The 26,339-nt window shown below is 49.6% G+C and overlaps 1 protein-coding gene across 1 annotated transcript in view; it reads left to right on the forward strand.

The window, feature by feature from the left end:
- SHMT2 (serine hydroxymethyltransferase 2) overlaps positions 1-26,022 on the forward strand; it is a 39,967-nt gene extending 13,945 nt beyond the window's left edge. Inside the window, 8 exon segments of the mRNA XM_029594884.1 lie at positions 2-31; positions 10,628-10,767; positions 19,413-19,578; positions 20,275-20,374; positions 20,593-20,732; positions 20,734-20,749; positions 23,765-23,872; positions 25,171-26,022. Coding sequence (XP_029450744.1) covers positions 2-31; positions 10,628-10,767; positions 19,413-19,578; positions 20,275-20,374; positions 20,593-20,732; positions 20,734-20,749; positions 23,765-23,872; positions 25,171-25,298 — 828 coding nt within the window. The 3' untranslated portion in view covers positions 25,299-26,022.
- Positions 26,023-26,339: the final 317 nt, after the last annotated feature.

Here is a 26,339-nt window from a genome sequence, read left to right on the forward strand (position 1 = left end):
CCGCCTGATTGACTACAAAAGGATGAAGCAGGTGAGTGCACCTTCTGTTGGTGGTGCCCCTCCCCATCCTGTCCCCATCCTGCAGTATTACTCAAAAGCCTGGTATGACAGTAGTTGGTCAGTGTGAAATTTTTGAACACTCGGGTGTGAACAAGCCTAGAGTGATGCAGCAGTATTTTTAGAACTGTTGGCTGTGGCGGTATTTAAAAGTTGTATTAAAAGGTTACAATTACTTCAGTACCCACTGACTAGACTTTTGGAAAAGAGATTTGTTTGTATTACTTCTGTTTTGTGCAACATGCATTGGCTTCCCATTGAAGTGAGATCTTAATTGTAAGTACTTTTTCCTCTTTGCTAGATCAGTCTTACACGTTGGGATTCCCCCACTCTTCAGCTGCCAGAGGACAGATGACAACACCTCCTTTATGACCTCATTATTGGCTACTAAAGGAGAAGTGGTCCTAGGCCCTTGCCAGTAGTCTCTGTCTCCTGCAACTGCAGACAAGTTAGACTGATCTTGCTGAAGCTTGCAGAGCCAGGGTGAGGCCTCGGTGTAGTTGAGACCACTTGTACTTGGGGCAGCAGTTCCTTGGGGCTGTTTGCCCCCAGTAGAGCTGCCTCTTAGGATCCTGGTCGCTCCCTCAGAGTAGATCCCTAGCCCTTTTCCCAGAGCGAAATAGGCATGTAGGTCTTGTAACCTTTGTAGCATGGTCTTTACTGCTTCTTTCTTGACTTGAGAGGTGCAGGGGGAAACATAAAGGCACTTGGGACTGGCATAAGGCATTCTGGCGCATACTCCCTTTGTATTATCTCTAGGATCCACTGGTCCATAGTAATCTGGGTAATACAGTTAGAGGTGTCCGCCTACTGGTACTACAACTGAAGGGACCCGCTGAATATCACTGAGGAAGGCAACTACCTCTTGCTGCTACCAGGAGATTGCCCTCAATTTTCTGGCCCCTTGAAAGAAACGGGCTTTACTTCAAGTGGCATGTGATGGGGATCGCCTAGCAGATCCACCATATGCTGATCCCAAAGATGCTGGTGTCTAAGGCCTCATGAGCCTGAGCTGGCTGAATACTCTGGGAGCCTTTCCCTAGATCTTTCACTAGTTTCTCTGGGTCCTCTCCAGACAGCAGCCCCCCCCCCCCCCCCAAGGGGAAGCTTGCAAAGGATGTCTTGGATGCTGAGTCTGATGCCTAGTTCCGCAGCCAAAGGAGTCTTCTTACCACCATCCCAAAGCTACTTCCCAGGAGGACGTTCTGATCAGGTCACACATTGCATCAGCTAAAAATGCAACACCTGACTCTAAGCGCGCTGTTTCAGTGCTCTCAGGGAACTGCTGGATTGAGGGTAAAACTGCTCAGGCTACATAGCCTCCATACACAGAGGTTTGAATTGCTATGGCACTTATTGAGAAGGCCTGCTTTAGAATGACCTCAGACTTTCTATCCTGTGGATCCTTCAAGGGATATTTATTCTGGGGATAGATATCCTATCCTGCAGGGCATAAGGAGACCCCTGAAAGCTTTCCCCTTACACGAAGCCTTGAAGCGCATGGTGCTGACAGAATGGGATGCCCCACAAGGGGGTCTTAAAGAGTTATGGGGAAATTATGCCTGTTCCCCTTGAAGGATAAGAATAGTTTCTAAGTATACCGAGGGTGGATGCGCTGCTATCATCCTCCCTCTTACTGGATTAGTTGTCTTACAAGTTACAGATGATACCGGCAGTCCTGGAACCAGTCCTTTCGGGCCTGTAGAACAAGCAGGGAGGGTGCCAGCCAGGGTTTTGGCAAGGCTAAGCCTTCACAATGAAGCAAGGTTGGTCCATTCCTCAGTCCCAGTGATAGGAGGTCGTCTCACTCATTTTTATGGGGTGTGGGCCAAGATCACGTCGAACTGGTGGATTCTAAGTGTGATAGAACAAGGTTACGCTTTAGAATTTGCTCGGCTGCTCAGGAGTCTCTTTATGGTGTCTCCCAGTGTCTCAGTGGAAAAGGAGCAAGTCGTGTTGCAAACTCTCATGCCTGCGTCTGCTAGGAAGCCATAGTTCCCGTTCCTCTGCAGGAGCGAGGGACGGGACGTTATTCCATTTATTTTGTGGTGCCAAAAAAGGGTGGGGGCATTCCGCCTAATTCAGGACTTGAAGAAGGTGAATCAAGCTCTCAAAGTTCCACCCGGTTTTCGGATGGAAACTTTGTGTTCTGGCAGCTCGGCGGTACAAAGAGAAGAGTACTCAACGTCCTTCAATTTGACAGAGGCGTATCTGCATATCGGGATCTGTCCGGACCATCAGAGATTTCTCCGGTTCATGATCCTAGGAGAGCATTTTCAATTTTGCACCCTTCCATTCGGTTTAGTGACAGCACTGCGGACCTTCACCAAGTTGATAGTAGTGGTGGCGGTAACCCTCAGGACGGAGGGCGTGCTGTGCACCTGTATCTGGAACAATTGACTGATTCAAGCAAAGTTGCAAGACCTATGCAGGCAAGCAGTGGAGGTGGCGATGCGCCACTTGCAGTCATTGGGTTGGATGGTGAATTTATCCAAGAGCCAGCTTCTTCCCCTCGCAAGTCTTGAGTTTTCTGGGGGGGCGTGTTTTGATACCCGAGTGGAGAAGATTTTTCTCACGGGCGTTTGCTTATATGAGACCACTTCAGCAGACATTGCTATCCCTGCTGGGATCCAGTGTCAGAGCAGTTTCATCTTCCTCTACTGCTTACAGACTCAGCAAGGTCCACTCTGTCATGGTGGCTTTTGCGCTGCCATTTGTGCCATGGAGTGAATTTGGAGGTTCCACGTGGATGGTGGTGACTACCTATGCCAATCTTTCCAGTTGGGGAGCAGTGTGCCAGTCCCAGTCAGTCCAAGGGCAATGGTCGTCAGAGGAAGCATTGGGGGTCCATCAATCAGCTGAAGACGAGAGCGGTGCGGTTAGCCCTCCAGGAGTTTTACCTCTTTTGCGCAACCGCCTGGTCAGGATCCTGTCCGACAAATGTGACGATGGTAGCCACATACATCAACTGCCAAGGGGGGGGGGGGGGGACAAGAGTCGAGAGGTGGCTCAGGAAAGCAGAAATGCTGATGTGTTGGGTGGAGCAGTATCTGTCTTCAGGTCAATACAGTAAAGTGCGGCCGCGGTTACCCCGCTCCTAACCCGCTTTCTACTCACTTTCCGGCCACGTTAGCCCTTCCTGCGATACACAATCCCCTTTAACCGATTCTTACCCCGCCTCTTTAAATCACCACCGGGTAACCCCTTCCGCCCGCGGCATGTATAGTAGATGTAAACAATTGAATTAGCTATTCCCTCCCATACAGTATGCGCGCCCCCGACTATCGCTTTTTACCCTGCCGTTTGGCCGCGCGTTTAAAACCTGCTAACTTAAACCGCCTACCCTTACCCCTGCGTTAGAGGCAGGGGAAGGGGAGGCGGCAAACTTACCCCAGCCCCCGCATCACCTGCCCTGGCCGCGTGAATGGGTGCTGGTCTCCGGGGCAGCCCCAGTCCTCTCCCCCTCCTTCCGAAGCAACGAAAGCGGAAAAAAATCGAAAAAGCCAAAAAAAAAAAAAGTAGCAACGAGTGGAGACGGTTCTCCTACGCTCGGGATTGCCAGTCCTCTCTCCCCTCCTCCCGAAGCAAGGCGCGTAAAGCAGCCTTGCTTCGGGAGAGGGGAGGAGAGGACTGGCAGTGTAAAGCACGACTTACTTTTTTTGCAGCCCTCCTCCGGAGACGGACATCGGCGAGAGGGATCGGCGGCTCCCCTGCCTCCCGGAGGCGAAGATGGATGCCTGCACGGGTGAAAGCGGCCCCTGTGCGTGCAGTTGGACCGCTCAAGGCGTGATGTCACGACGTTTGGCGTCACGACATGTGCTTTACGCGCCTTGCTTCGGAAGGCGGGGAGAGAGGACTGGCAATCCCGAGCATAGGAGAACCGTCTACTTCGTTGCTGCTTTTTTTTTTTGGCTTTTTCGATTTACACTGCCAGTCCTCTCTCCCCTCCTCCCGAAGCAAGGCTGCTTTTCGCGCCTTGCTTTGGGGAGGAGGGGAGAGGGACTGGCAATCCCGAGCGTAGGAGAGAACCGTCCACTTCATTGCTACTTTTTTTTTTTTTTTGGCTTTTCGATTTACACTGCCAGTCCTCTCTCCCCTCCTCCCGAAGCAAGGCGTGAAAAGCCTTGCTTCGGGAGGAGGGGAGAGAGGACTGGCAATCTCGAGCATAGGAGAAACCGTCCACTTCCTGGTACCTGTCATTTCAAAATGTCATTGCGTGCGACAACCGCGGGTGCGCCCGGCACTAACGCAGCTCTTCCTACCGCTCCTTACTGTATCGGCCTGTTTGATAGCAGCCTCCCACATTGCGGGGTCCGACAATGTGCGGGCCGACTTTCTCAGCCGTCAGCAGTTAGCTCCATTCTTGAACATACCCAGATCAGTCCAGACCAGTGGGGTTTGTGCATTCCTACCAGCAGATGGCGTCAGAGAACAAAACCTTTGGGCACTGCTACATAACCAAGAGTGCCACCTGCAGTCCTTCAGTATTTCTCTGACTCCAGCAGATGATAGAGGTGCACTCCAGCAGTCTGTTAGGTAGTAAAAAAAAAAAAAAAAAAAAAAATAGACAGCTAGTTAGTAGTTAGTGAATTTGCTTCCTGAGGTGTTAGGCACCTTCGTGGCCAACCCTCAGTAGAAGCCGGGTGTCCAGGGGGTTGGACACTCCCGTCTGAGCTTTGCCCGCAACGGTCCAGTGAGTTCCGATATCCAGGAGCTCCTGGTTCCCTCGACCACTGAAGAGGCTCCCTTTCCTCTGGTCCTCCTCAGGACTCCTTGGATAGCTGAGTTAAGGTCATGGTGGTCATGGCGGCGTTCCTGCACAAGGAGGGAGTCCTAGTTCACTCGTATCTAGATGACTGGTTGATTCGAGTGAAGTCACGGGAGGACTGCGAGAGATCGGTCCAGAGGGTGATGCTCACCTTGCAGTCGCTCGGCTGGGTCATATATGTCCAGAAGAGTCACTTGGAGCCCACTCAGTTGCTGGTTTACTTGGGAGCGCTTTTGATACCTCCCAAGGCAAGGTTTTTCTAGCATCGGACCGTATGATGAAGTTGCAAGATCAGGGTCAAGGCCCTCCTTCAGAGGAAGGATCCGACGGTTTGGCATCACTTTCAAGTCCTGGGATCCATGGCCTCCACCTTGGATTTGGTCCCATGGGCTTTCACTCATTTGCAGTTGTTGCAGCGTGCGCTGTTGTCGAGGTGGAGCCCGGTGTCTGAACATTCCATGTACTATTGCCTCTGCTTCCAAAGTCAGTCTGTCGTGGTGGCTTTTACACAGCAATCTGGTACAGGGAGTGGATTTGGATCCACTGAATTGGGTGGTTATCTCCACAGATGCCAGTCTGTCAGGCTGGGAAGCAGTTTGCCTAAACAAATCCGCTCAAGGTCTTTGGTTCCCCAACGGAAAGATCCTGGTCCTTCAACCGCCTCGAGACGAGGGCTGTCTGATTGGCCCTGCGAGCATTTCCGCCCGTAGTCAAGAACAGAATGGTTCGAGGGTTCTCAGACAACACGACGATGGTAGTTTACATCAACCGGCAAAGCGGGAGAAGGAGTCTCGCGGTGGCGCTGGAAGCAAGGCTTTTGTTCGCTTGGGCGGAGCGCCATCTCCAAGGAATCGCCAACGTCGCATGTTGCGGAGGTGGAAACATTCAGGCGGACTTTCTCAACAGGCAACAGCTCGATCCGGGGGAGTGGGAGCTAGCTCCCGAAGCTTGGAACCTCATTTGCGCCAGGTGGGGTGTGCCTCAGTTGGATCTGATGGCAACTCAGGCCAATGCGAAGACAGAATGCTTTTTCAGTCGTCTAGTGATGGGCTCGGTACAATTAGAACCCCTAGTGGGTCCTTGGCCCACGGAAATTCTTCTCTATGCCTTCCCCCCTTGGCCTCTCATCGGTCGGCTTCTCCGACGCATAGAGAGACATCCAGGCAGCGTAGTGCTGGTGGCTCCGGTGTGGCCGTATCATCCATGGTTCGCGGACCTGGTTCAAATAGCGCTGGAAGGTCCCCTGCAGCTGGCTCATCTCCCGCACCTGCTCCATCAGGGGCCCGTATTTTCGGATCGGGAGGATCACTTCTCTCTCGTGGCTTGGCTTTTGAGAGGCGACGATTCTGATTGAGGGGATATTCAGAGCAGGTCATTTCCACTCTTCTTCAGGCGCATCGACCGGCTACTTCTATGGCCTATGTTAGGGTCTGAAAGTGCCTCCAGCGCTCCTTGGATCCATTGTCAACGGAAGTTCCCCAGGTGTTGGATTTCCTTCAACAGGGGTTGGCTATGGTTTGGCTTTTAATTCCCTTCGGGTCCAGGTAGTGGCCTTAGGTGCCTTAAGGGCAGATTTCATGGTCGGTTGCTGGAGGTTCACCCAGATATTTCATGGTTCCTCAAGGGAGTCAAACATTTATGCCCTCCTGTCCGCCCGTTATGCCCGGATTGGAGCTTGAACCTGGTGCTTCAGTGCTTTGCGGAGCCCCCTTTGAGCCTTTACGAAAGGCTCCGATTAAGGATTTGACCTTGAAGACTGTTTTCCTGGTAGCTATTTGTTCTGGCGCGACGGATTTCAGAGTTGCAGGCTTTGTCATGTCGGAATCCTTTCCTTTGGATTTACGATGATAGAGTTTCGCTGTGCACGGTTCCTTCTTTCGTTCCCAAGGTGGTGTCTGCCTTTCATGTCAATCAGGCAGTGCATGTGCCACGATTCCCGCAGTGGTCCCGGGATTCCCCTCAGGAGAAGGAGCTTCATCTTTTGAATGTGTGTCGCGCTCTTCGGAGGTTACCAATGACTTCCAGCAGTCAGACCATCTGTTTGTCTTGTTTGGTGGACCTAAGAGAGGTGACAAGGCTTCTAAGGCGACGATTTCGCGCCGGATTAAGGAGGCTATCTGCTCGGCTTACGTTTGTCCAAGGGTATCATGTCCCCTTGGGTCTGAGAGCTCATTCCACTAGGGCCCAGGCTACCTCCTGAGCTGAGTCTCAGCTTCTGTCACCACAGGAAATCTGCAGAGCGTCGGTTTGGTCCTCCCTTCACACTTTCACCAAGTATTATCGTTTGGATGTTAAGGCGCAAGATGAATCGTCCTTCAGTGAGAGTGTTTCTGCACGCGGGGTCTTTCGGGTTCCTGCCCAGTGTAGGGTAGCTTGGGTACATCCCACTGGTCTGGACTGATCTGAGTATGTTCAGGAAAGGAAAATTGGTTCTTACCTGCTAATCTTCATTCCTGTAATACCACAGATCAGTCCAGAGGCCCACCCCCATTTCAGATCCCGAAAGATTGCCTTGAGAGGTGATGTTTTCCTGAAGAAAGAAATTTGTTCTAATGCAGATGCTCTGGAAGGAGCAGGTTCCAAGGTGGTCTAGTGGTTTTTTGTTTCTTCTCCATTACAGGCGAGGGATTGGCTGTTTTTGTTTTTGGGTTCCAACCCCCTTCACCCTTTAGTAAGGTTAGCTGTTTGGGCTTGGGTACAGGCCAATACTGAGGGACTGCAGGGTGGCACTCTCAGTTATGTAGCAGTGTCCAAAGGTTTTGTTCTCTGACTCCATCTGCTGGTAGGAATGCACAACCCTACTGGTCTGGACTGATCTGTGGTATTACAGGAACGAAAATTAGCAGGTAAGAACCAATTTTCCTTTCTCCGGGATCCAGCTGAGTCTCATTACCTACAGATGGGGCATTCCCTATTGCTCTAATGGCAATTCAGCGGAATGCCAAAGCTCTTCGATACTTCAGTTGCAGGAGAGAGCGAGGAGTGGAAAGAATCGACACCCTGGTTCTTCCTTGGCCAATTGACGTTCTAATATACGTGTTTCCGCCGTGGCCTCTGGTGGGCAAGATAGTGAGGAGAATAGAGGTCCATCCAGGAAGAGTAATTCTGGTGGTTCCAGAGACCTTGGTTTGTGGATCTGGTCAATCTAGTGGTGGACGGCCTGCTGAGGCTGGGACATCTTCCAAACCTTATATGTCAGGGACCCATATTTTTAGATCAGGCGGATCGTTTTTGTCTAGCGGCTTGGCTTTTGAGAGACAGCGTTTAAGGAAGAAGGGATATCCCGAGGATGTTATTACTACTCTGTTGCAAGCTGGAAAGACTTCCACCTCTTTGGCGTATGCTAGGGTGTGGAGGGTTTTCGAGTCTTGTTGCGCTGATCAAAGCATTGACCTTCAGAGAGCCTCGATGTCGCAGATTCTGGCCTTTTTTGCAGAAAGGACTGACTAAAGGTTTGTCATTCAACTCCAGGAGAGTACAGGTCTCGACCCTGGGCTTTTTTGAGGCAAAGTTCATGGGAAGTCCCTGGCGGTACATCCAGATGTGGTGCACTTCCTCAGAGGAGTGAAGCATTTACGTCCTCCTACTCGTGCTGCTTGTCCTTCTTGGAGCCTTATTTTGGTCCTCGAGGGCTTATGTGCGGCGCCGTTTGAGCCTCTTAGAAAGGCTTCCATAAAGGATCTCACTTTGAAGGAGGTATTCTTGGTGGCTATTTGGTTCGGCTAGAAGGGTCTTGGAGATTCAAGCCTTGTCATGTAGGGAGCCTTTCTTATGGATCTTGGATTTGGGGTCTTGTTGAGGACTGTCCCATCTTTTCTGCCAAAGGGTGGTTTTGGAGTTCCACTTGAATCAATTGGTGGAACTTCCGGCTTTCCAAAATCTGGAGTTTGGTAAGCCTCATGCCAAAGATTTAAGGCTTTTAGATGTCTGGCGTGCTTTGTTGCAGTACCTGGAGGTTACCACGGTTTTAGAGTGTCTGATCACCTTTTGTGCTGTGGAGAGGTGCAAAAAAGGGTTAGAAGGCTTCGAAAGTCACGATTGCCTCTTGGTTAAAAGAGGCCATTGGTTCTGCAGTTGTCCTGTCCCAGAGTGGTTTAAGGGCTCAATCAGCTCTATCCAATGTGGCCTCCTGGGTAGAGTGTTAGCTAGTATCCCCACAGGAGATTTGCCGAACCGCAACTTGGAAGTCTTTGCATACCTTTGCCAGACACTATAGATTGGACATCCATGCTCCGGAAGTTACTGGTTTTGGAGAGAGCATCTTCGATCGGGACACTCACAGTCCCACCCAGGTTAGGGAAGCTTTGGTATATCCCAGAGCCTGGACTGATCTGGCTACGTACAGGGAAAGGAAAGTTGGTTCTTACCTGCTAATTTTCATTCCTGTAGTACCACAGATCAGTCCAGTCCCGCCCAAGGTTGTGTGTGCATTTGGAGAGTCCGCTCGATCTGTCTTTGACTGTTGTCTTTATTGTCTGAGTTTTTTTTGTCTCTCCTTAAATTTATCAATATTGTTTATAGTTGTAAGTTGTTTTTTCTTTCCTCTACTCGTTCGGGGGATATTGTTTCATAAATTGGTTGGAGGTGTTGCTGTATCAGCTTGGGTACGTAGTAATACTGAAGGACTATAGGTGCTACACCAGGTTATGTGCCGGTGACTGTGAAAATTTCTCTGTCTCCATCTGCTGGAAGGGAGGCAAAATCCAGGAGTCTGGAGTGATCTATGGTACTACAGGAATGAAATTAGCAGGTAAGAACCAATTTTCCTGTACTCTTCCCAGGAAATTCAGATCAAATTATGCTTTAGAAAGCTAGACAAGACCTGGCTTTTTGGTCAAGGTTTGGGAAAGATGTTGGATTGTCTGAAGCATTTTCTTCCTGCAGGATAAGATGGGTTAGAGGGTTGCTGATTTTGGATTTAATTTTATATACTTTTTAAAATTTCACTTGTTTTTAATTATTATTATTTTTTTTAATCATTATAGAATTTCATTTTTATTTCTTGTATTTGTGTTCTATTGGAATCCACCTTGATGCTTAGTGAAAGAGAGGGAATCTAATCCAAACAAATTTAAAAGAGATTGTCCTTTGGCAAGTGTAGACACATAAAGGGCTCCTTTTTCTTGTTCTCATGTTGGTATTATTAGGCAGAACCTCAGAGTGGGAACTGTCAGCTAAGGAAATGCAACACTCTGACTAATCTGTAGAATCACCGATTAAAAGCAATTATTAAAAAAAAACAAAAAAAACACCCCACACCTCAACCATAGAAGGATTCAGCGCATGTTTGCTCCGGAAGAAAGCGAGACACATGTACACAGTGACAGACAAGACAGATGCTTTTGCCAGACGCCCAAGCGCTAGTGATGAGCACTTGCAGAGTCTCTGGCAGTCTGTGCACTGCGATCTGTGTTTACTCAGCGCTGTTACCCTGCATGTTCAAAATTTCACACTGAAGTAATTAACCACTGTTCTACAAGGCTTTTGCCTTTAGAGGAGCAGGCAAGGACTCTACAAAGGTTCTCAGTACTGGAGTAGCAGGGGAGTTACTCTGGGTCATGAGACTGAAGTACTGGAATAGCAGGTAATTTGATTTTATTTAAACAGTATACTTAATATATACATAATTTACATTATTTACAAAAACAATGTAAGGGCAGGCAAAGCTGAGGTGCATTGTCAAGAGTTTGGGTGGAGAAGGGGGGGGGGGTGTCTGGGTAGTGGGTTAGCAGAGGGCTTGGTGGTGTTTGGGGGCCCATCCTTTTTTTTTTTGCAGCCGTCCTGAAGTATCTCTCTCCACAGGTGTGTGAGGAGGTGAAGGCTGTCCTTCTCGCGGACATGGCTCACATCAGCGGGCTGGTTGCCGCCAAGGTCATCCCTTCCCCCTTTGAATATGCTGATGTCGTAACCAGTACCACGCACAAGACCTTAAGGGGAGCGAGGTAAGGTGAAACACCCCTCCCCCTCCCGACCTCTGACCCAGGGGCGTGCCTTTTGGTTAGAGGGGCCAAGCCAACCGAGCTCTGCCCCCCTTCCCTCTATCCTCTGCCCCCCCCCCACCAGTCTATCTCTCTCTTTCCCTTCTCTTCTCTCTCTCTCCCCTCCCCTGCCTGATCCCCCTTGCCCACAGAATAGCGGCAGGAGGGGGGAGAGTGATGGTGCCGCCTTGCGCTGCATCCTCCTCCTCTGCCACCTGGTCCAGTTGTTGCTTTGATCCATGTGATTATACGGAGTCCCATGTGGTTTAAAGTAGTAGTCAGGCTCACAGCTGCAGAGGTGGTGGATGGGGCGTATATATCACTGCTCTCCTCCTACCGCCGAACAGCTGCTGCCTTCCCAGCCCAGTCCCAGATCTCAGGAATAGATTCTGCAGGAAGGGCCAGATATTTGTGGGCCCGTGGCCCCAGGGGCCCACCCCATTCCATCACCTATATTCTGACCCCTATTTATCAGTATCTCACCAGAAGTTACCCATGTCCACAGCCAACCTGTTAATACATTACCCAAAGGGAGTCTCTTTCCATTTCCTGTGGAGGACTAGTGAGTCGCCTTTACATTACCTGCTGATTACATTCTGGGGGGGGGATTGGTACGATTCTCCCTTGCATTCTCTTCCTTCTGACGGGGGAGGAGCAGGCCTCCTTTTTGTAAACCTAATTCTGCCTCCAAACATTGGCTGAATCTAAGAAGTTCTCCTACTGAAGCTTCAACTTGTTTCAAAGTAAAACACAAACCTCCTCTCTTGTCTATAGTCTCTCTCCTTCTCCTCTTGCACCATTTCTCTTCTCTTCCACCTCTCTTCCACTCTTCCTTCCTCTCTCCTCCATGGTATTCTTCTCTTAGCTCCTGCTTCTCTGGTCCTCCCCCCCACATCAGTCACCCCCCTGTGCTGTTCTCTTTCCTTTCTCTTCTCTCTCCCCTGTGCTGTTCCCCTCCCTCTCCCCCCTTGGCTGCTTACACCTCTTCTCTGCTAGTTTCTCACCACAGTGGGGCGTGAACAGAAATCAGGCAGAGTGTAAATAATATGCCAAGAAATACTCTGCAAAAGTTTCTCTATCGGTTATATGCCACCCTTGGAAATGGGGCTTAATATTGCTTTTCTCATAGCCTCAGTAAGACCTTGAATTTTCCCTTCTGTGGTAAATGTAATCTGGTTGCCAGATTGGTCCCCTGGAATGTGCACAAATGTCAAGAAAAAAAAGATAAGACTTTATTGAACGATACATTTGTTTGACCAGCTTTATACTCCCTTGATAGTCAGAACAATATGAGCAGGGCAAGGCAGAAGCTGCTACCTGAACTTACAGGTGAATTGCAGTCGCATTACAAATAAACAAACAATCGGTAATTCATTTGTATTCTAGTGAAACTGACCATAAAAAATGAAGGGTAAAATACCATATCTCTTATTGGCCCCTTCCTATCCCCAAGCAATATTAACCCCACCCCCTGCTTCAAATCCCTGCCTCCCCCCCCATCCAATGTTGGAAAATTTAGGCTGCCCCCACCCCTTATTCCAGGACAAGGCAAGGTCTTCAGGAGCAGGAGTGATGCTCAATTACTCTTGTCCTGCTAGTGCCAAAATTCAAAATGGCGCTGGCAGAGCCACACCTTCTCATTGTCCCACAAGGATCAAAGAAGAACCGTGGGACAACCGGCATCGTAAATTTTGGTGCCAGCTGGGCAGGAGCTGTTGAGCATTTTTCTTGCCCTGGGGTAAATGGGGAGCTGGAGAGGGGACCAGAGTTGTACCATCTTGTGTTGGGGGTGTAATTAGACTGTGCTATTTGCCTTGAGTGCATGTACATAGTGGTTTCCCTCGCCTCTCCCTTTATCCCTCATTCCTCTCTCCCATAGATGCTATCACAAGTGCGGCTAGCTTCCTCTGTCGCCATAGCCTCCAGATGCCTTCTTGCTCAGCCTTTGGGATCTTGCTGATGCAGTGCACGATAGCTGCACATGCCTATGACCTCACAGTTTGCGCTGCCTCTTGCTGTGCTTGCCAGTGCTGTTTCTGGCGCTTCATGCACCATAGCTCCATAGAGCTGGACGCCATATGTACAGTTCCATGCATTCATACACTGGTTTGCCAGAACCACAAACACCGGGGTGATGGTATAAAGGATTCACACATCATTTTTTTGCCTCAGCCTGCTCATTTTATGTTGGCCTGATGAAGTCCCAAAAGCTGGTCAAGAAATGTGGTAAGTTAGTTCAACAAAAATGTAACACATTTCTTAGCGTCCACACAGATGGATCCAGAACCAGTGGGATATGCACCTCTACCAGCAGATGGAGACACAGCAAACTGATGTCACAGTATAAATACCCCTGCAGTGACATCAGCCTGCCAGTATTCTCCATCTCCAGCAGATAGAGGACATGCATTTCCCTTCTAGGGATTGCTTCAAATTTAGAAGATAATTAATTTGAAATTTGGATGGCCCTGCTCTCCTGTGATGATACCTTATGGTCCCTCCCCCAGTTGAGAATTTCTGGTGTGATTTCCATGGTCCTCAGATGAATGCCTTGGTCCAGTAGCTGGTTATAGGCTGGTGTGGACTTAGCTGATTAAGTAGCTGAAAGGCAACAGAAACAGGAAGCCGAGCGCAGCGGTGACGGTATATGCCCTCTTCCCCCCTGCAGCCGAAGACCATCTCTGTACTCAGTTGGGAAGGCTGAGCTCAGGTGCATTTAGAAATAGAGACAGAGTGGAGGGGTTAGTTTAGGACTTCCTTCGGTCAATGTGCGTTCCCGCTCCCATGGGGGTTAGGAGAACTGGGCAGCCTGGTGATTGAGCAGTCTGGGTGGGCTAGGCCCCCGCTGTTAGGTTTCTTTTTTGTGTGCTGCATGGTATGCCAAGGTGGCATTTTCGCGCTTCTTTTCTGCGCTTTCGACTGCCCTCAATAGGATCGTCGGTGCATGCCAGTGCATCTGGCTGTGCGTCTGAATTGTGCATGCGACCCTTGCGTGCACTGTCATGCATATCTGTTGTGCGCCAAGGTTTGGAGCGGCGATGGTGCGCTTAGCTTTTTGGTGCACAAACTTGGGACGCTTAAATTTTGTGTGCATAAATTTTGTTTCAGCGGGAACTTCTTCAGTCGCCTGTTAAGCGTACTGACGGATTAATGGCGCCAGTGGCTAAGAAACCTAAACGCTTTTCTCTCTGTGCTGCCTGTCTCATTAGGGCATCTGAGCCTGGAGTGTTCTCTAACTTATGCCAGCACTGCTTGGAGGCTCAGGGAGAATTATCTTCATCTGATTTTTACAAAGCCTGGGTCTTCCCAGCCTGATGATGGCCTGGTTAAGGATATGTCAGGAGGGTCGCCTGACCTTGGAAATCCCTTGACTGGTTCCTCAACAGGGTCTCCTAGTTTTGGCATGGATCCTTCTGCCTTTTCTTGGGTAGAGTTTTTTCAAGGATTGCAATCCTTCCTTCAGGTGCACTCCTCTGTGCCTTCCAAGCCTGTCAGTTCAGATCCTCAGGCGGTGGCCTCTCCCTCTTCTGGTACGTTTAAGCACTGAAGTACACCTCTAGTTACAGGTGTACCTGACAGGCATCTGGGTGGCACTGATGATGAGGCAGATCCTGACTCCCTGGAGGATAGGGAAATCCCCCCCCCCCCCAGGGCTGGAGCTGTATAGAACTATGTTGCAGTTCTTCATAGAGATGAATTACTGGCCTTGATTTCCCTGACATTGAAGATGCTGGGAGTCCCTGGGGCAGATTCCATGTCTGAGCCAAAGAGAAATCCCATTTGGTTTCCTTGTAATAAAGCCTCTGATTTTTCCCGGTTTTGGAGGCCATTCAAGAATTGATTGATCTTGAATGAGATGCCCTGGAGGCAAATTTTAAAGGGGGTCGGACCTTGGAAGGCCTGTACCTCTGGATCCAGAGGTGAGAGAGCGTCTGCGTTTTCTGAAAGTGGGTGCGCGCTTGTCTGTGCTGTCTCTAAACGGATGGCCATCCTCGTGGAGGGGAGGGAGCGGTCTTGAAGGATGTGCATGATAGAAGGATTGAGGCCATCCTTAGGCAAGCATTGAAGCACTGGCAATGACATTGCAGATAGCTTCCTGTTGTTCCCTGGTAGCTTGTTCATGTTTGCTTCTCTCTCAGGAGGTTGATGACTCTGGTGTGAATTCCAGGGCAGTTATAGAACCCGCCTCCACCTTTTTAGCTGATGCGGACTGTGATTTGGTCCGCACCTCAGCCAGAGGAGTGGCTTGGTAATAGTGGCCAGGCATCATTTATGGCTGAGAAATTGGGTGGCCGATGCAACCTCCAAAGCTAATCTTACAAAATTGCCCTTTCAAGGCTCGCTTTTATTTGGGAGTGAGTTGGAGAAAAGTGGCCAGTAAGTGGGGGCGAATCCCCGGTACCCTCGGTTGCTGGAGGATAAGAAGCAGTTGCCATCCACCTTTGGTATGAGTGTCATCTCAGGGGTTCCAAGTGGTTTCATCCCTACAGAAGGGTGACCTTTCAGAGGACTCGGCCTTTTGGCAGGTCTCAGTCCTTTCGTACCAGACAGCCCAAGCGAGGAGCAGGCTCGGGTAGTGGAACCTCCTGAGTCTCCCTATGAAGGTTTGCCAACCCACCCTCAGGAACAGGAGATGGGGCAAGCCTCTCTCTATCAGAGGTGGGTCAAGATTACATTGGATCAGTGGGTCCTGGAGATAATACTAGAAGGATATGCGCTGGAGTTTCGCAGTATTCCTCAGGTCATGTTCATGGTGTCTCCCTGCAGAAGAAGCAGGAAGTTAAGAGTATGCTGTCAAGGCTCCTCAGTCTGAGGGGCTGCGATTCCAGTACCCCACATCTCAAGAAAATACAGGTCGATATTCCATTTATTTCATTGTGCCCAAGGAAGACTCCTTTCGTCTCATCCTGGATCTCAAAAGGATCAACTGTCATTTGCGGGTGATTCACTTTCGCATGGAAACATTGCGCTCAATGATAAAGGCCGCGCAGTCAGGAGAATTTCTGACCTTCTTGGATCTGTCCGAGGCATAACTCCATATTTCTATCTGGATGGAGCACCAACGTTTTCCGCGTTTTGAGGTGCTGGGGTGCCATTATCAATTCGGGTGCTGCCTTTGGTCTAGCCACCGCTCCTAGAACCTTTTCCAAGGTTATGGTGGTGGTAGTGGCGAAACTGAGAAAGAATGGGATCCTTGTAAACACATATTTAGACGACTGGTTGACTGGGGTCAGGTCTTGGAAGAGAGCTGTCTGGTGACCCACAAGGTGATCTCCTTTTTGCAGGAGCTCATTTGGGTGGTGAACCTAGCCAAAAGTAGTCTTCAGTCGTTGGAGTATCTGGGTGTGCAGTTCAACATGAAACAGGGCAAAATTTCTCCTCCAGAAGCTTGTATTCAAAAAATTGTTGGCACAGGTGCATCTCTTGGTGAGTATTAAATGCCCGACAGTGTGGTCCTATCTATAGGTGCTTGGGTGCATCCACTTTTAGCATTCCCTGCTGTCTCGATGGAAACCACAATCTCTGGACTATTCGATTCGGCTCCATCTGCTGATGGAAGTCTGCTCTCACCTCCAGTGGTAGTTGCAAGCGGACCATCTGAGAAAGAGAGTCTCCCTGGTGACGCCGGACTGGTTGGTACTCACGACAGATTATGAGCCTCCGAGGTTGGTGAACTAACTGTCAGGAAATAACAGCGCAAGGGCACTGGAATACAGAGGAGTCTCTCTGGAACATCAATCAGCTGGAAGCCCAGGCAGTCCAGTTGGTTTGTTTGCTGTTCAGCTGCAGCCTGCAGGGTGGAGCGGTCTGAATAATATTGAACAACGCAACAACGGTAGCTTACATCAATCGGCAGGATGGAACCAAGAGCAAACAAATATTGCAAGAGAGAGACCAACTAAGGACGGAAGTGCATCTTCTGGAAATCTCAGCTTGACAATTGCAGGAAAAGACAATGTAAGAGCAGACTTTCTCAGCAGGGAGAATCTGGACTCAGGAGAATGGGTATTGTCGGATGAGGCATTCCAGCTGATAGTGGATCGCTGGGGCCTTCCATTTCAAGACCTGCTGGCGACTTCTCGCAGTGCAAAGGTTCCTTGATTTTTAGTCACAGGAGCGATCTGAAGTCCTTGGGGATCGATGCTCTCGTGCAGGTCTGGCCAGAAGGCAAGCTGCTGTATGCCTTTCCCCATGGCCCCTGTTGGAAAGGATGGTTTGAAGGATCAAAGGCCACAGCGAGACGGTGCCTCTGGTGGCACTGGATTGGCCCAGAAGACCATGGTATGCAGATCTGCAAAGACTCCTGCAAAGACTCCTGGTAGAAACCCCCATTTGTGTAACACTGCACAGAAATCTGTTTCAGCAGGAGCCTGTCCTTCATGAAAATCCAACTCAGTTTTGTCTTACGGTATGGCCCTTGAGGGGCTCGCTTGTTGAAGCGTGGATATTCTGCGGTGATTGCCACTTTGCTCCGAGCACAGAAATTGTACACTTCCTTAGCCTATGTGCGGGTTTGGCGAGTGAGGCTTGATGTGAAGATCGAGGTGCTCTTCCTCATTCAGTTAAGATCCATTTTGGATTTTTTACAGGATGGGTTAAATAAAGGGTTGGCCCTTAATTCCTTGAAGGTAGAGGTAACTGCTCTTCAGGGGCCAGGTGAATGGTGCATCATTATCTTCTCATCCTGATGTGGCCCATTTCTTGAGGGGAGTGAAACATCTTTGTCCTCCCTTGCAGTTACCAATTCCTTTGGAATCTTAACCTGGTGTTGGATTGATTGGCGGGTCCTGCATTTCGACCTCTGCGTAGCCTTTCCTTGCGGTTACTGACCTTGAAAACAATGTTTCTGGTGGCGATTTGTTCTGCATGTCGAATTTTCGTGCTACAGGCCTTGTCTTGCCGGGAGCTGTTCCTTTGGGTGACTCCAGGGGCGATATAGCTTTGTCCTGTTCCTTCCTTCTTGCCTAAAGTGGTCTCAGATTTTCACTTTAATCAGTCCATTTCCTTACCATCCTTAAATAATGAAAGAGATGTGGAGGAATACCCTTGGATGTCAAGAGACATGTCATGAGATATCTGGAAGTTTCTAAACATTTCCAAAAGATGGATCACATGTTTGTCGTTCATGGTGGAGGAAAACGGGGTGATCCAGTTTCGCGGGCTACAGTAGCTCGCTGGATTAAGGAGGTGGACATGGCCGTGTATGTGGCGGCTGAAAAGCCATTGTCCACTCAGGTTAGGGCTCATTTTACTAGGGCTCAGGCAGTGTCATGGGCAGAGGTTAGATTGTTGTCTCACATTGACATTTGTTGAGCTGCGACGTGGTCCTCCTTACACACCTTTTCCAGGTATTATTGTCTGGATGTGCAGGCCCAGGAGGATGCAGCCTTTGGACCATGGGCAGCCTCCACCCTGTTCGGGAGTAGCTTGGGTACATCCCACTGGTTCTAGATTCATCTATTTGGGTGCTAAGAAATGAGAAATTACTACTTACCGGCTAATTTCCTTTTCTTTAGAATAGACTGATGAATCCAGCTTCCTGCCCTTGGCTGCCAAATGATTGCGCTATGGTCCTCCTGCAAGGCTAAGAGTTTCCAGGAATTACTGGTAAGTGTTAATCCAGTCCCTAGACTAGTGTTAATACATTATTTGTCCCAGCTCAGTGTTTCTTGTTGTTTGAGTACAGTATTGGTTGTCTGTTTTTAATCAAGTTTTTTTGTTAGTCTGTCCACATTTGCTTTTGAAGAGGATACTGGCAGGCTGATGTCACTGCAGGAGTATATATACTGTGATGTCAGTTTACTTTGTCTCCATCTGCTGGTAGAGGTGCATAACCCACTGGTTCTGGATTCATCTGTCCTAAAGAAAATTAAATTATCAGATAAGTAGTAATTTCTCAATTTTGTGGTTGATCTTTTGTCTACTCCTCTTTGTTGAAATGAAGCCTGCTTTATGACCAGCCAGCTCAGACCTGCTCACTTTAGTTACTGGCCAAAAAAAAATCACATTCTTTTATACTCGGTTACTGCAGAATGACCGTGACACGTAGTCTGCATTCTCTCTACATCTGATGTGCCATGGAGACGGTGGGCCACATATTCCTTCCATCTGGGGCCAGCAGCGGCTGCTGGGAAAGCACAGCCTTAGCTTTGTGTTCAGTGTGGATCTGTGCACAAATCAAGTGTGATGGGGAAAGTAATTTTTTTTTTTTTTTTTTTTACCCTGTAAACTGAGCAGATGCTGGCTGGAACTCACAGAACATGCAAGTGCTCACGGGCAACACAGAGCTCTCGTTTTGTACGTGTTCATGTCATAATATAAGAGTACTTGGACATGACGGGTTGCCTTTTGCAGTGAAAGCAGACCTTTTCGGTGGTGAATTGAGTGGGCCTGTTTGTGTTATGCGAGCTAGTTTAGCCGATTAATTTCTTTCTGATTCACTCTTCCTGCTTAGTGGAAGAGGCTGCTTGTGATGGCGGGCAGTGAACGGCTGCCTTGCCTGATGATGTCTCTCACCTGAGCCGGAGGAATGTAGAGCACCAGAGCAAGAGATTTATGTGGAATGTCTGCTTGCTTCACCCTGTCTTTCTTTTCGGCCTGTTTCCTAGAGCTGGATTGATATTTTATCGTAAAGGCACCAAGTCCGTGGACAAAAAGACCGGGAAGGAGATTCTATATAACTATGAAGACAGAATCAACTTTGCTGTCTTCCCGTCGATCCAGGGTGGGCCCCACAACCACGCCATCGCTGCTGTGGCTGTGGCCTTAAAGCAGGTGAGAGCCTCGGACGCCTGTTGGCCAAACTGATTGTGGTAAAGTAATATGTATTATGGGCCTCATTTTCAAAGCCATTTAGGTGCACAAGACCCGGTTTATAAAACAGCCCAGGGCTCAGTTCGCATGAGCGTGACCCAGTTTTGTGTGTACTCTTTATGCAAATTGATGTTAAACTTTCCAGGGGGGGGGGGGGTGTCAGAGCTGGGATTTGCATGCAGTACTTTTTTATTTAAAGAAGTTATGTGCGCAGGTTCATCCGCACAAGTTACTCCTTCAGTGGAACAGGGGAAAGCTTGGGTGCGATTTAGGCCACTTGATGCAAATTCGCAAAGCAAACTTTAGTGCCGGAGTCTCACTTTGAAATTCTGGGGTAAGTCTGTACGTGAAAGGAAGGCGCGGACTTTGCGCCGCCGTGCACAGTTTCTTTAAAATTACCCTCCCTTCGTAAAGTACCCTCAGCGTGCGCAGCGCTGCATGAGATCAGTCTGCTGGTTCCCGTGACCTTGGCTTCCCTGTTGGTTTTTACAGCACATGGGGGGGGGGGGGGGGTTAGGGGTTTTTAACTTTCCTGGCTGAAGGTGTAGGATGAATGGGAAAAATCTATCTGGAATCCCTGATTTTTGGGGTTCCTTTCCATCGTTAGGGATTTGCCTTGCTGCCAGCGCCAACGTTGTGTCTCTGCTCTGGCTTCAGGTTAATTCCCCCAGCTTCCAGGAGTACGCCCGGCAGGTGTTGCGGAACGCAAAGTCCATGGCAGAAGCGCTGCTGAGGAAGGGGTACACCCTCGTCTCAGGTACAGGCATGCACGACGCTTGGACTTGGCACAGTGCGTGTGAGCACGGCAGTATGACAAGGGTGTGTCTGGGGAGGAGAGGCGACAAGACGAGACTGCAGGGGGTGCATGATAGGGGTGAGACAGAGCATGTGTATCTGGAGGAGGGTGCACTTGTCCCCCTGACGATGCGAGAGCCTCATTTCTCTCTTTCTGTCCCTCTCTCGCCCGGAGAACAGGAGGAACAGACAACCACCTGGTACTGGTGGACTTGAGGCCAAAGGGGATAGACGGAGCTCGGGCCGATCGGGTGCTGGAGTTGGTGTCCATCACTGCCAACAAGAACACCTGCCCTGGAGACAAGAGCGCCCTCGTTCCGGGGGGGGCTGAGACTAGGTATCTGTCTGCCTGCTCCTCAGCACAGCATGCGTTCCTTCACAGAATCACAGCTGGGAGGAGGAGGAAGAAGTATTAGCAGTGAGCCTAGCTCCAGTGGGATTTGATGGCATTCTTAGTAAGTGCCAGTTACCCCCTGTCTGGCTTGGACTGTGCAGTTGGCCCTGATGAAATAGGTGATGAGCGCCCATTGCAGGTCAGGAGTCTGCATACCATGTGACCCCCCAGCACAGGTCACCTTCTGTGTGGCATACACTCTCCATCTCCCCCCAAACCTCTGCACTGCCCTCACCCCCCCTCCCCCCAAGCACAGGTCACCTTCTGTGTGGCATACACTCTCCATCTCCCCCCAAACCTCTGCACTGCCCTCACCCCCGTCTCTGGAGACCTGCTGTCTGTACACACTTGAGCTCCAACTACAAGCCCTTGCTTAGCTTGGAAAGCAAACAGAAGGCGGGAGGAAGGAGCGGAGTGAATTTTTTTTTTTCTTTCCTTCTTGAGCCAGCTGGGCTTGTGACACCAGCAGTGATTTGGCTGCCTGGGAAGTGCTAAAACCCAGGCAGCAGGAAGGAGAGTTCTAACATTTGCAGGAGCCACCAGACCTGTGAAATTTTAATAGGATTGAGGTAAACAGGGCAGGAAGGAGGCCTTGCAATTAGTGCAAGAGTGTATTCCAGAAAACAAGGAAGAAAAGTTACTGGCTTGTAGCTTTTCCTTGCCTTTTTTGGTAAGCTTTGGTTTTGGTCAGGCTATTAGTGACTTCCACCATCCTCATAGGTGGCACTAATTGGCAACTTAAGGGTAGTTGTAGCAGAGTCCAGCAATTTAATGAGCGTAGAGCAATAGAGGTGATCCCTCTGAGGGGAAGGACTATCAGGATAGGTTTGTCTTTTTGTTGATACAAAATCTGCAACCTGGTAGACAGCTGGGAAAGTGTAGAAAACATGAGAAGGGATGTAGCGCAGCTTGAGGAATGGTCAGGCTGCTAAGATTTAATACTGAAAAATGCAGTTACACGTTTAGGATGCAAAAATCCAAGGGAGAGGCATAGAATTGGAAGTGAAATTCTGCTAAGCGCAAAGGAAGAGCGGGATCTGGGGGTGATTGTATCTAATGAGCTTAAGGTGGTGACAGCAAAAGCCAGAAAGATGCTTGGCTGCACAGAGAGAGGAATGGTCAGCAGAAAAAAAGGAGGCATTATTGCTCTTGTGGAGCAGTGTGTATGTGTGAGGGAAGCTTGCACTGCTGCTGCCTGTCCTGTGCCTGTTCTGTGGTGAGGCAGTGTGTGTGTGTGAGGGAAGCTTGCACTGCTGCTGCCCCTGCTGTACCTGTTCTGTTGTGGGGCAGTGTGTGTGTGAGGGAAGCTTGCATTGCTGCTGCCTGTGCTGTACCTGTCCTTTGATAGAGCAGTGTGTGTGTGAGGGAGGCTTGCACTGCTGCTTCCTGTGCTGTACCTGTCCTGTGATAGAGCAGTGTGTGTGTGTGTGTGTGTGTGTGTGTGAGGGAAGCTTGCACTGCTGCTTCCTGTGCTGTACCTGTCCTGTGATAGAGCAGTGTGTGTGTGTGTGTGAGGGAAGCTTGCACTGCTGCTTCCTGTGCTGTACCTGTCCTGTGATAGAGCAGTGTGTGTGTGTGTGTGTGTGGGTGAGAGAGAGAAGCTTGCACTGCAGTTGCCTGTGCTGTACCTGTTCTGTGGTGGGGCAGTGTGTGTGTGTGAGGGAAGCTTGCACTGCTGCTGCCTGTGCTGTACCTGTTCTGTGGTGGAGCAGTATGTGGGTGAGTGACGCTTGCACTGCTGCTGCCTGTGCTGTACCTGTTCTGTGGTGAGGCAGTGTTAGTGTGAGGGAAGCTTGCACTGCTGCTGCTGCCTGTGCTGTACCTGTTCTGTGGTGAGGCAGTGTGTATGTGAGTGAAGCTTGCACTGCTGCTGCCTGTGCTGTACCTGTTCTGTGGTGGAGCAGTATGTGGGTGAGGGAAGCTTGCCCTGCTGCTGCCTGTGCTGTGGTGGGGCAGTGTTAGTGTGAGGGAAGCTTGCACTGCTGCTGCCTGTGCTGTACCTGTTCTGTGGTGAGGCAGTATGTGGGTGAGGGAAGCTTGCCCTGCTGCTGCCTGTGCTGTGGTGGGGCAGTGTTAGTGTGAGGGAAGCTTGCACTGCTGCTGCCTGTGCTGTACCTGTTCTGTGGTGAGGCAGTATGTGTGTGAGGGAAGCTTGCACTGCTGCTGCCTATGCTGTGGTAGGGGCAGTGTGTGAGTGTGAGGGAAGCTTGGACTGCTGCTGCCTGTGCTGTACCTGTTCTGTGGTGAGGCAGTGTGTGTGTGAGGGAAGCTTGCACTGCTGCTGCCTGTGCTGTACCTGTTCTGTGGTGGGGCAGTGTGTGTGAGGGAAGCTTGCACTGCTGCTGCCTGTGCTGTACCTGTTCTGTGGTGAGGCAGTGTGTATGTGAGTGAAGCTTGCACTGCTGCTGCCTGTGCTGTACCTGTTCTGTGGTGGAGCAGTATGTGGGTGAGGGAAGCTTGCCCTGCTGCTGCCTGTGCTGTGGTGGGGCAGTGTTAGTGTGAGGGAAGCTTGCACTGCTGCTGCCTGTGCTGTACCTGTTCTGTGGTGAGGCAGTATGTGTGTGAGGGAAGCTTGCACTGCTGCTGCCAATGCTGTGGTGGGGCAGTGTGTGAGTGTGAGGGAAGCTTGGACTGCTGCTGCCTGTGCTGTACCTGTTCTGTGGTGAGGCAGTGTGTGTGTGAGGGAAGCTTGCACTGCTGCTGCCTGTGCTGTACCTGTTCTGTGGTGGGGCAGTGTGTGTGAGGGAAGCTTGCACTGCTATTATTCTGGGGGTTAACTGATGACTTCTGTTTAAAGTATTGCCTGTCAGCATTATCTATTTTCATTTATGAGTTTATAAGTAGGGAGAAGTATTTGTAACTTTTGAGATGTGTTAAGAGAAAAGTGCTTTTGCTTCTGGAAGATCAGTGGTGTGAGATTCCTGCTCTGTTGGTTGAACATGTCTTCCTGGTTTGCAGGTGCTCCTGCTCTCACGTCCAGAGGTTTTCAGGAGGCAGACTTTGAAAAGGTGGTGGACTTCATTGACGAGGGCATTCAGATTGGCCTGGAAGTGAAGATGAAAACCGGTACTTCTGCTTAAGAGAAAAATGCACCTCTATATACCCGACAGTACTTTAGGAATACACGTAGCAATTTGTAGTGCTCACCCTTTAGCCATTAGAAAGTTTTCTGAACTGTCATTTTTTAATGTGTTTTTTGTGTTTTTTAAACTTCTTTCATTCACCTCTGGAGGCAGCCATATTTGGAGCAGTGTCATTGGTTCATATAAGATGTGTGTTTGTGATATCATTTGTGACATAGCTAGTAATAAACCAGTCGGCCTGAAGTGGTGTGTGTGACACAGCTGTTGGCATGGCTGTCCCCAGGGGTGCAGACTGAGGAATTTAGAGTTTAAAAAAAAAAATGACTGGTCAGTTAAATTGTTTATTTCAGGAGAGCATTAACTTGCATGTTTTGTTTGCCCTGAAACCTAGACATGGCCGCGGGTCCTGAGGATTGAGTTTGGGAAACAGTGGCTTAGGGCTGTGAACTTATTTGTCTTTGCTCATAGAAAAAAATCGGAACAGCTCAAGCCACTACACAGCAGGCGTCTTAAAAATATGCTCTGTTCCCTAATGAGCAGCCGTTATTAGGTCAGTACCTATCCTGCACTATGGCCTTCCAGGACCCACAGAGGTAGCGCTCCAGCTGCCCGGTCCCTGCCAGAGCTTTGTCCAGTGGGTAGGTCCTTGCTATTCGTGCGTTGCATGATTAGGTCCTGAGGTTAGAAGCCTCGCCTTCTGTGACCGGCTCAGGTCCCTGCCTTGGCTTCATGACCTCGTGTTAAATTATACAGGGGGCATTTTTCAAAGGGATTTCTGTGGGTAACTAGGCTTTTACCCATGGGAGAAAAATTCTTTTGAAAATTGCCCCTCACTGTGGGGGAAAAGGGGTTAGGGCAGTCGGGGGGGGAAAAAAAGCACAGGGATTTAATTGCAAAAACTCCCACTGTACTCTTCACCTGCAGAGCACCCGAGGTAAAGACTTCCCTGTAGCACTGGTGCGCCGCAGATTTTCAAGGGGAAAGTCAGCGAGGCGTTTCCCTTTGAAAATTGGTTTTGCTGGCACCGCGTGCGGAGAGGCTGAAAAAAAAATTGACCTCCCATGTCGATAGAGATGTGCAGCCCGGCTAGGCTACGCTGTAAACCACAGGGCCAGTTTTTCTGAGCAGGCAGCCGTTATTTTGCCTTTCAAGTGACTGCTTGGTTAGTCTGCCCCTCTGTGCTTTTAGAAAGAAAGCCTTTTCCAGGTGCGTGGGTGGTTTTTGTTTTCCCTTTTTGTCTGTCCTTGCCCATTTGCTCAGCCCTTTGCTTTACTTCCACAGCTAAAGTTCAGGACTTCAAGAACTTTCTGCTGGAAGACCAGGAGACGGTGCGGAGGCTCGCGGAACTGCGCAAGCGCGTGGAGAGCTTCGCCCGGGCCTTCCCCATGCCGGGATTTCAGGACCACTAAGGACACTCCAAACTTTTTTTTTTTTTTAAAGCCGTGGCGAGGAGGGCGGGGGGGGGGGGGGATGGAAGAAAGATAAGGGGGCGGAGAATGAGGAAGAAGAGCCAGTGATGTCAGAAATTCAAACGTGACCTTAGCAGCAAGAAGAAACCTAAAGCTGCCAGTGCATCGTCCAGTCTCCCCCAAGCTTCTGCCAACTCTTTGCTTCTAGGGGGTGACGTCTTGGAATGAGAACGTGTCACTGGGAAATGGTTTCCCTCCGAAGAAATGTATCTTTTGTTTCCACTTTGGACAAAAGTCTTCCTGAAAAACAAACAAACAAACAAACATGGATTTTGGGAGGGGAGGGGGGGGGGGGGGCAGTGACACTGTTGGGTTTGCTGATGAAAATATTGTACCAGTGGAATTGGGGAGGATTTGGCGGGGCCAGCTGTAGGCTTTGCATTTCACTGGAAATTGCCTGGAAGATTTGGTGCTGGGGGATTTGCCGTTTGCCAAACTTTATTCCGAGGGCCGTTGTGAGAATTACTTTGCTGCTTATAATGGACCAGGAAACTCAGGACCACATGGGGGTGCCAGATGTCCAGCATTGGGAGGGCGAGAGTCCTTCTTGGTTTTGGAAAATGGCTTTTCTTCCCAACTTTGTCTTACAAATAATTAAAAAAAAAAAAAAAAAAAATCCTATTCCGGTGGAGCTTTAGGATATGTCCCTCGTTGTCACCCTATAGGGCCCAAAATGTCCCTCAAAGTAGCATTGTAGAGTTGCAGTGCGCTTTGATAGTTTTAAGAGTGAGAGGTGAAGCGGTCATCTGTGCAATTGATTTCAGCATCTCTACTAAATCCTGAGCTAGCTTGTGCTAAATAAGATTAGGACAGAGCAGCTTTGGTGCCAAAAGAGCTTCTATGCTCAAAATAGGAAGGTTTGGATTTTTACATTTGCTCTTAGAAAGCCTATAGAGTCGGGCTGAGTCTCTTACAGGAACTTTTGCGAATATAGTATTTTTCCTAGGGTGGGAGAGCTTCTAGGCGCATTACATGTATTCC

Source organism: Rhinatrema bivittatum, chromosome 3 (assembly GCF_901001135.1).
Source record: "Rhinatrema bivittatum chromosome 3, aRhiBiv1.1, whole genome shotgun sequence".
In the NCBI taxonomy this organism is placed as follows: domain Eukaryota; kingdom Metazoa; phylum Chordata; class Amphibia; order Gymnophiona; family Rhinatrematidae; genus Rhinatrema; species Rhinatrema bivittatum.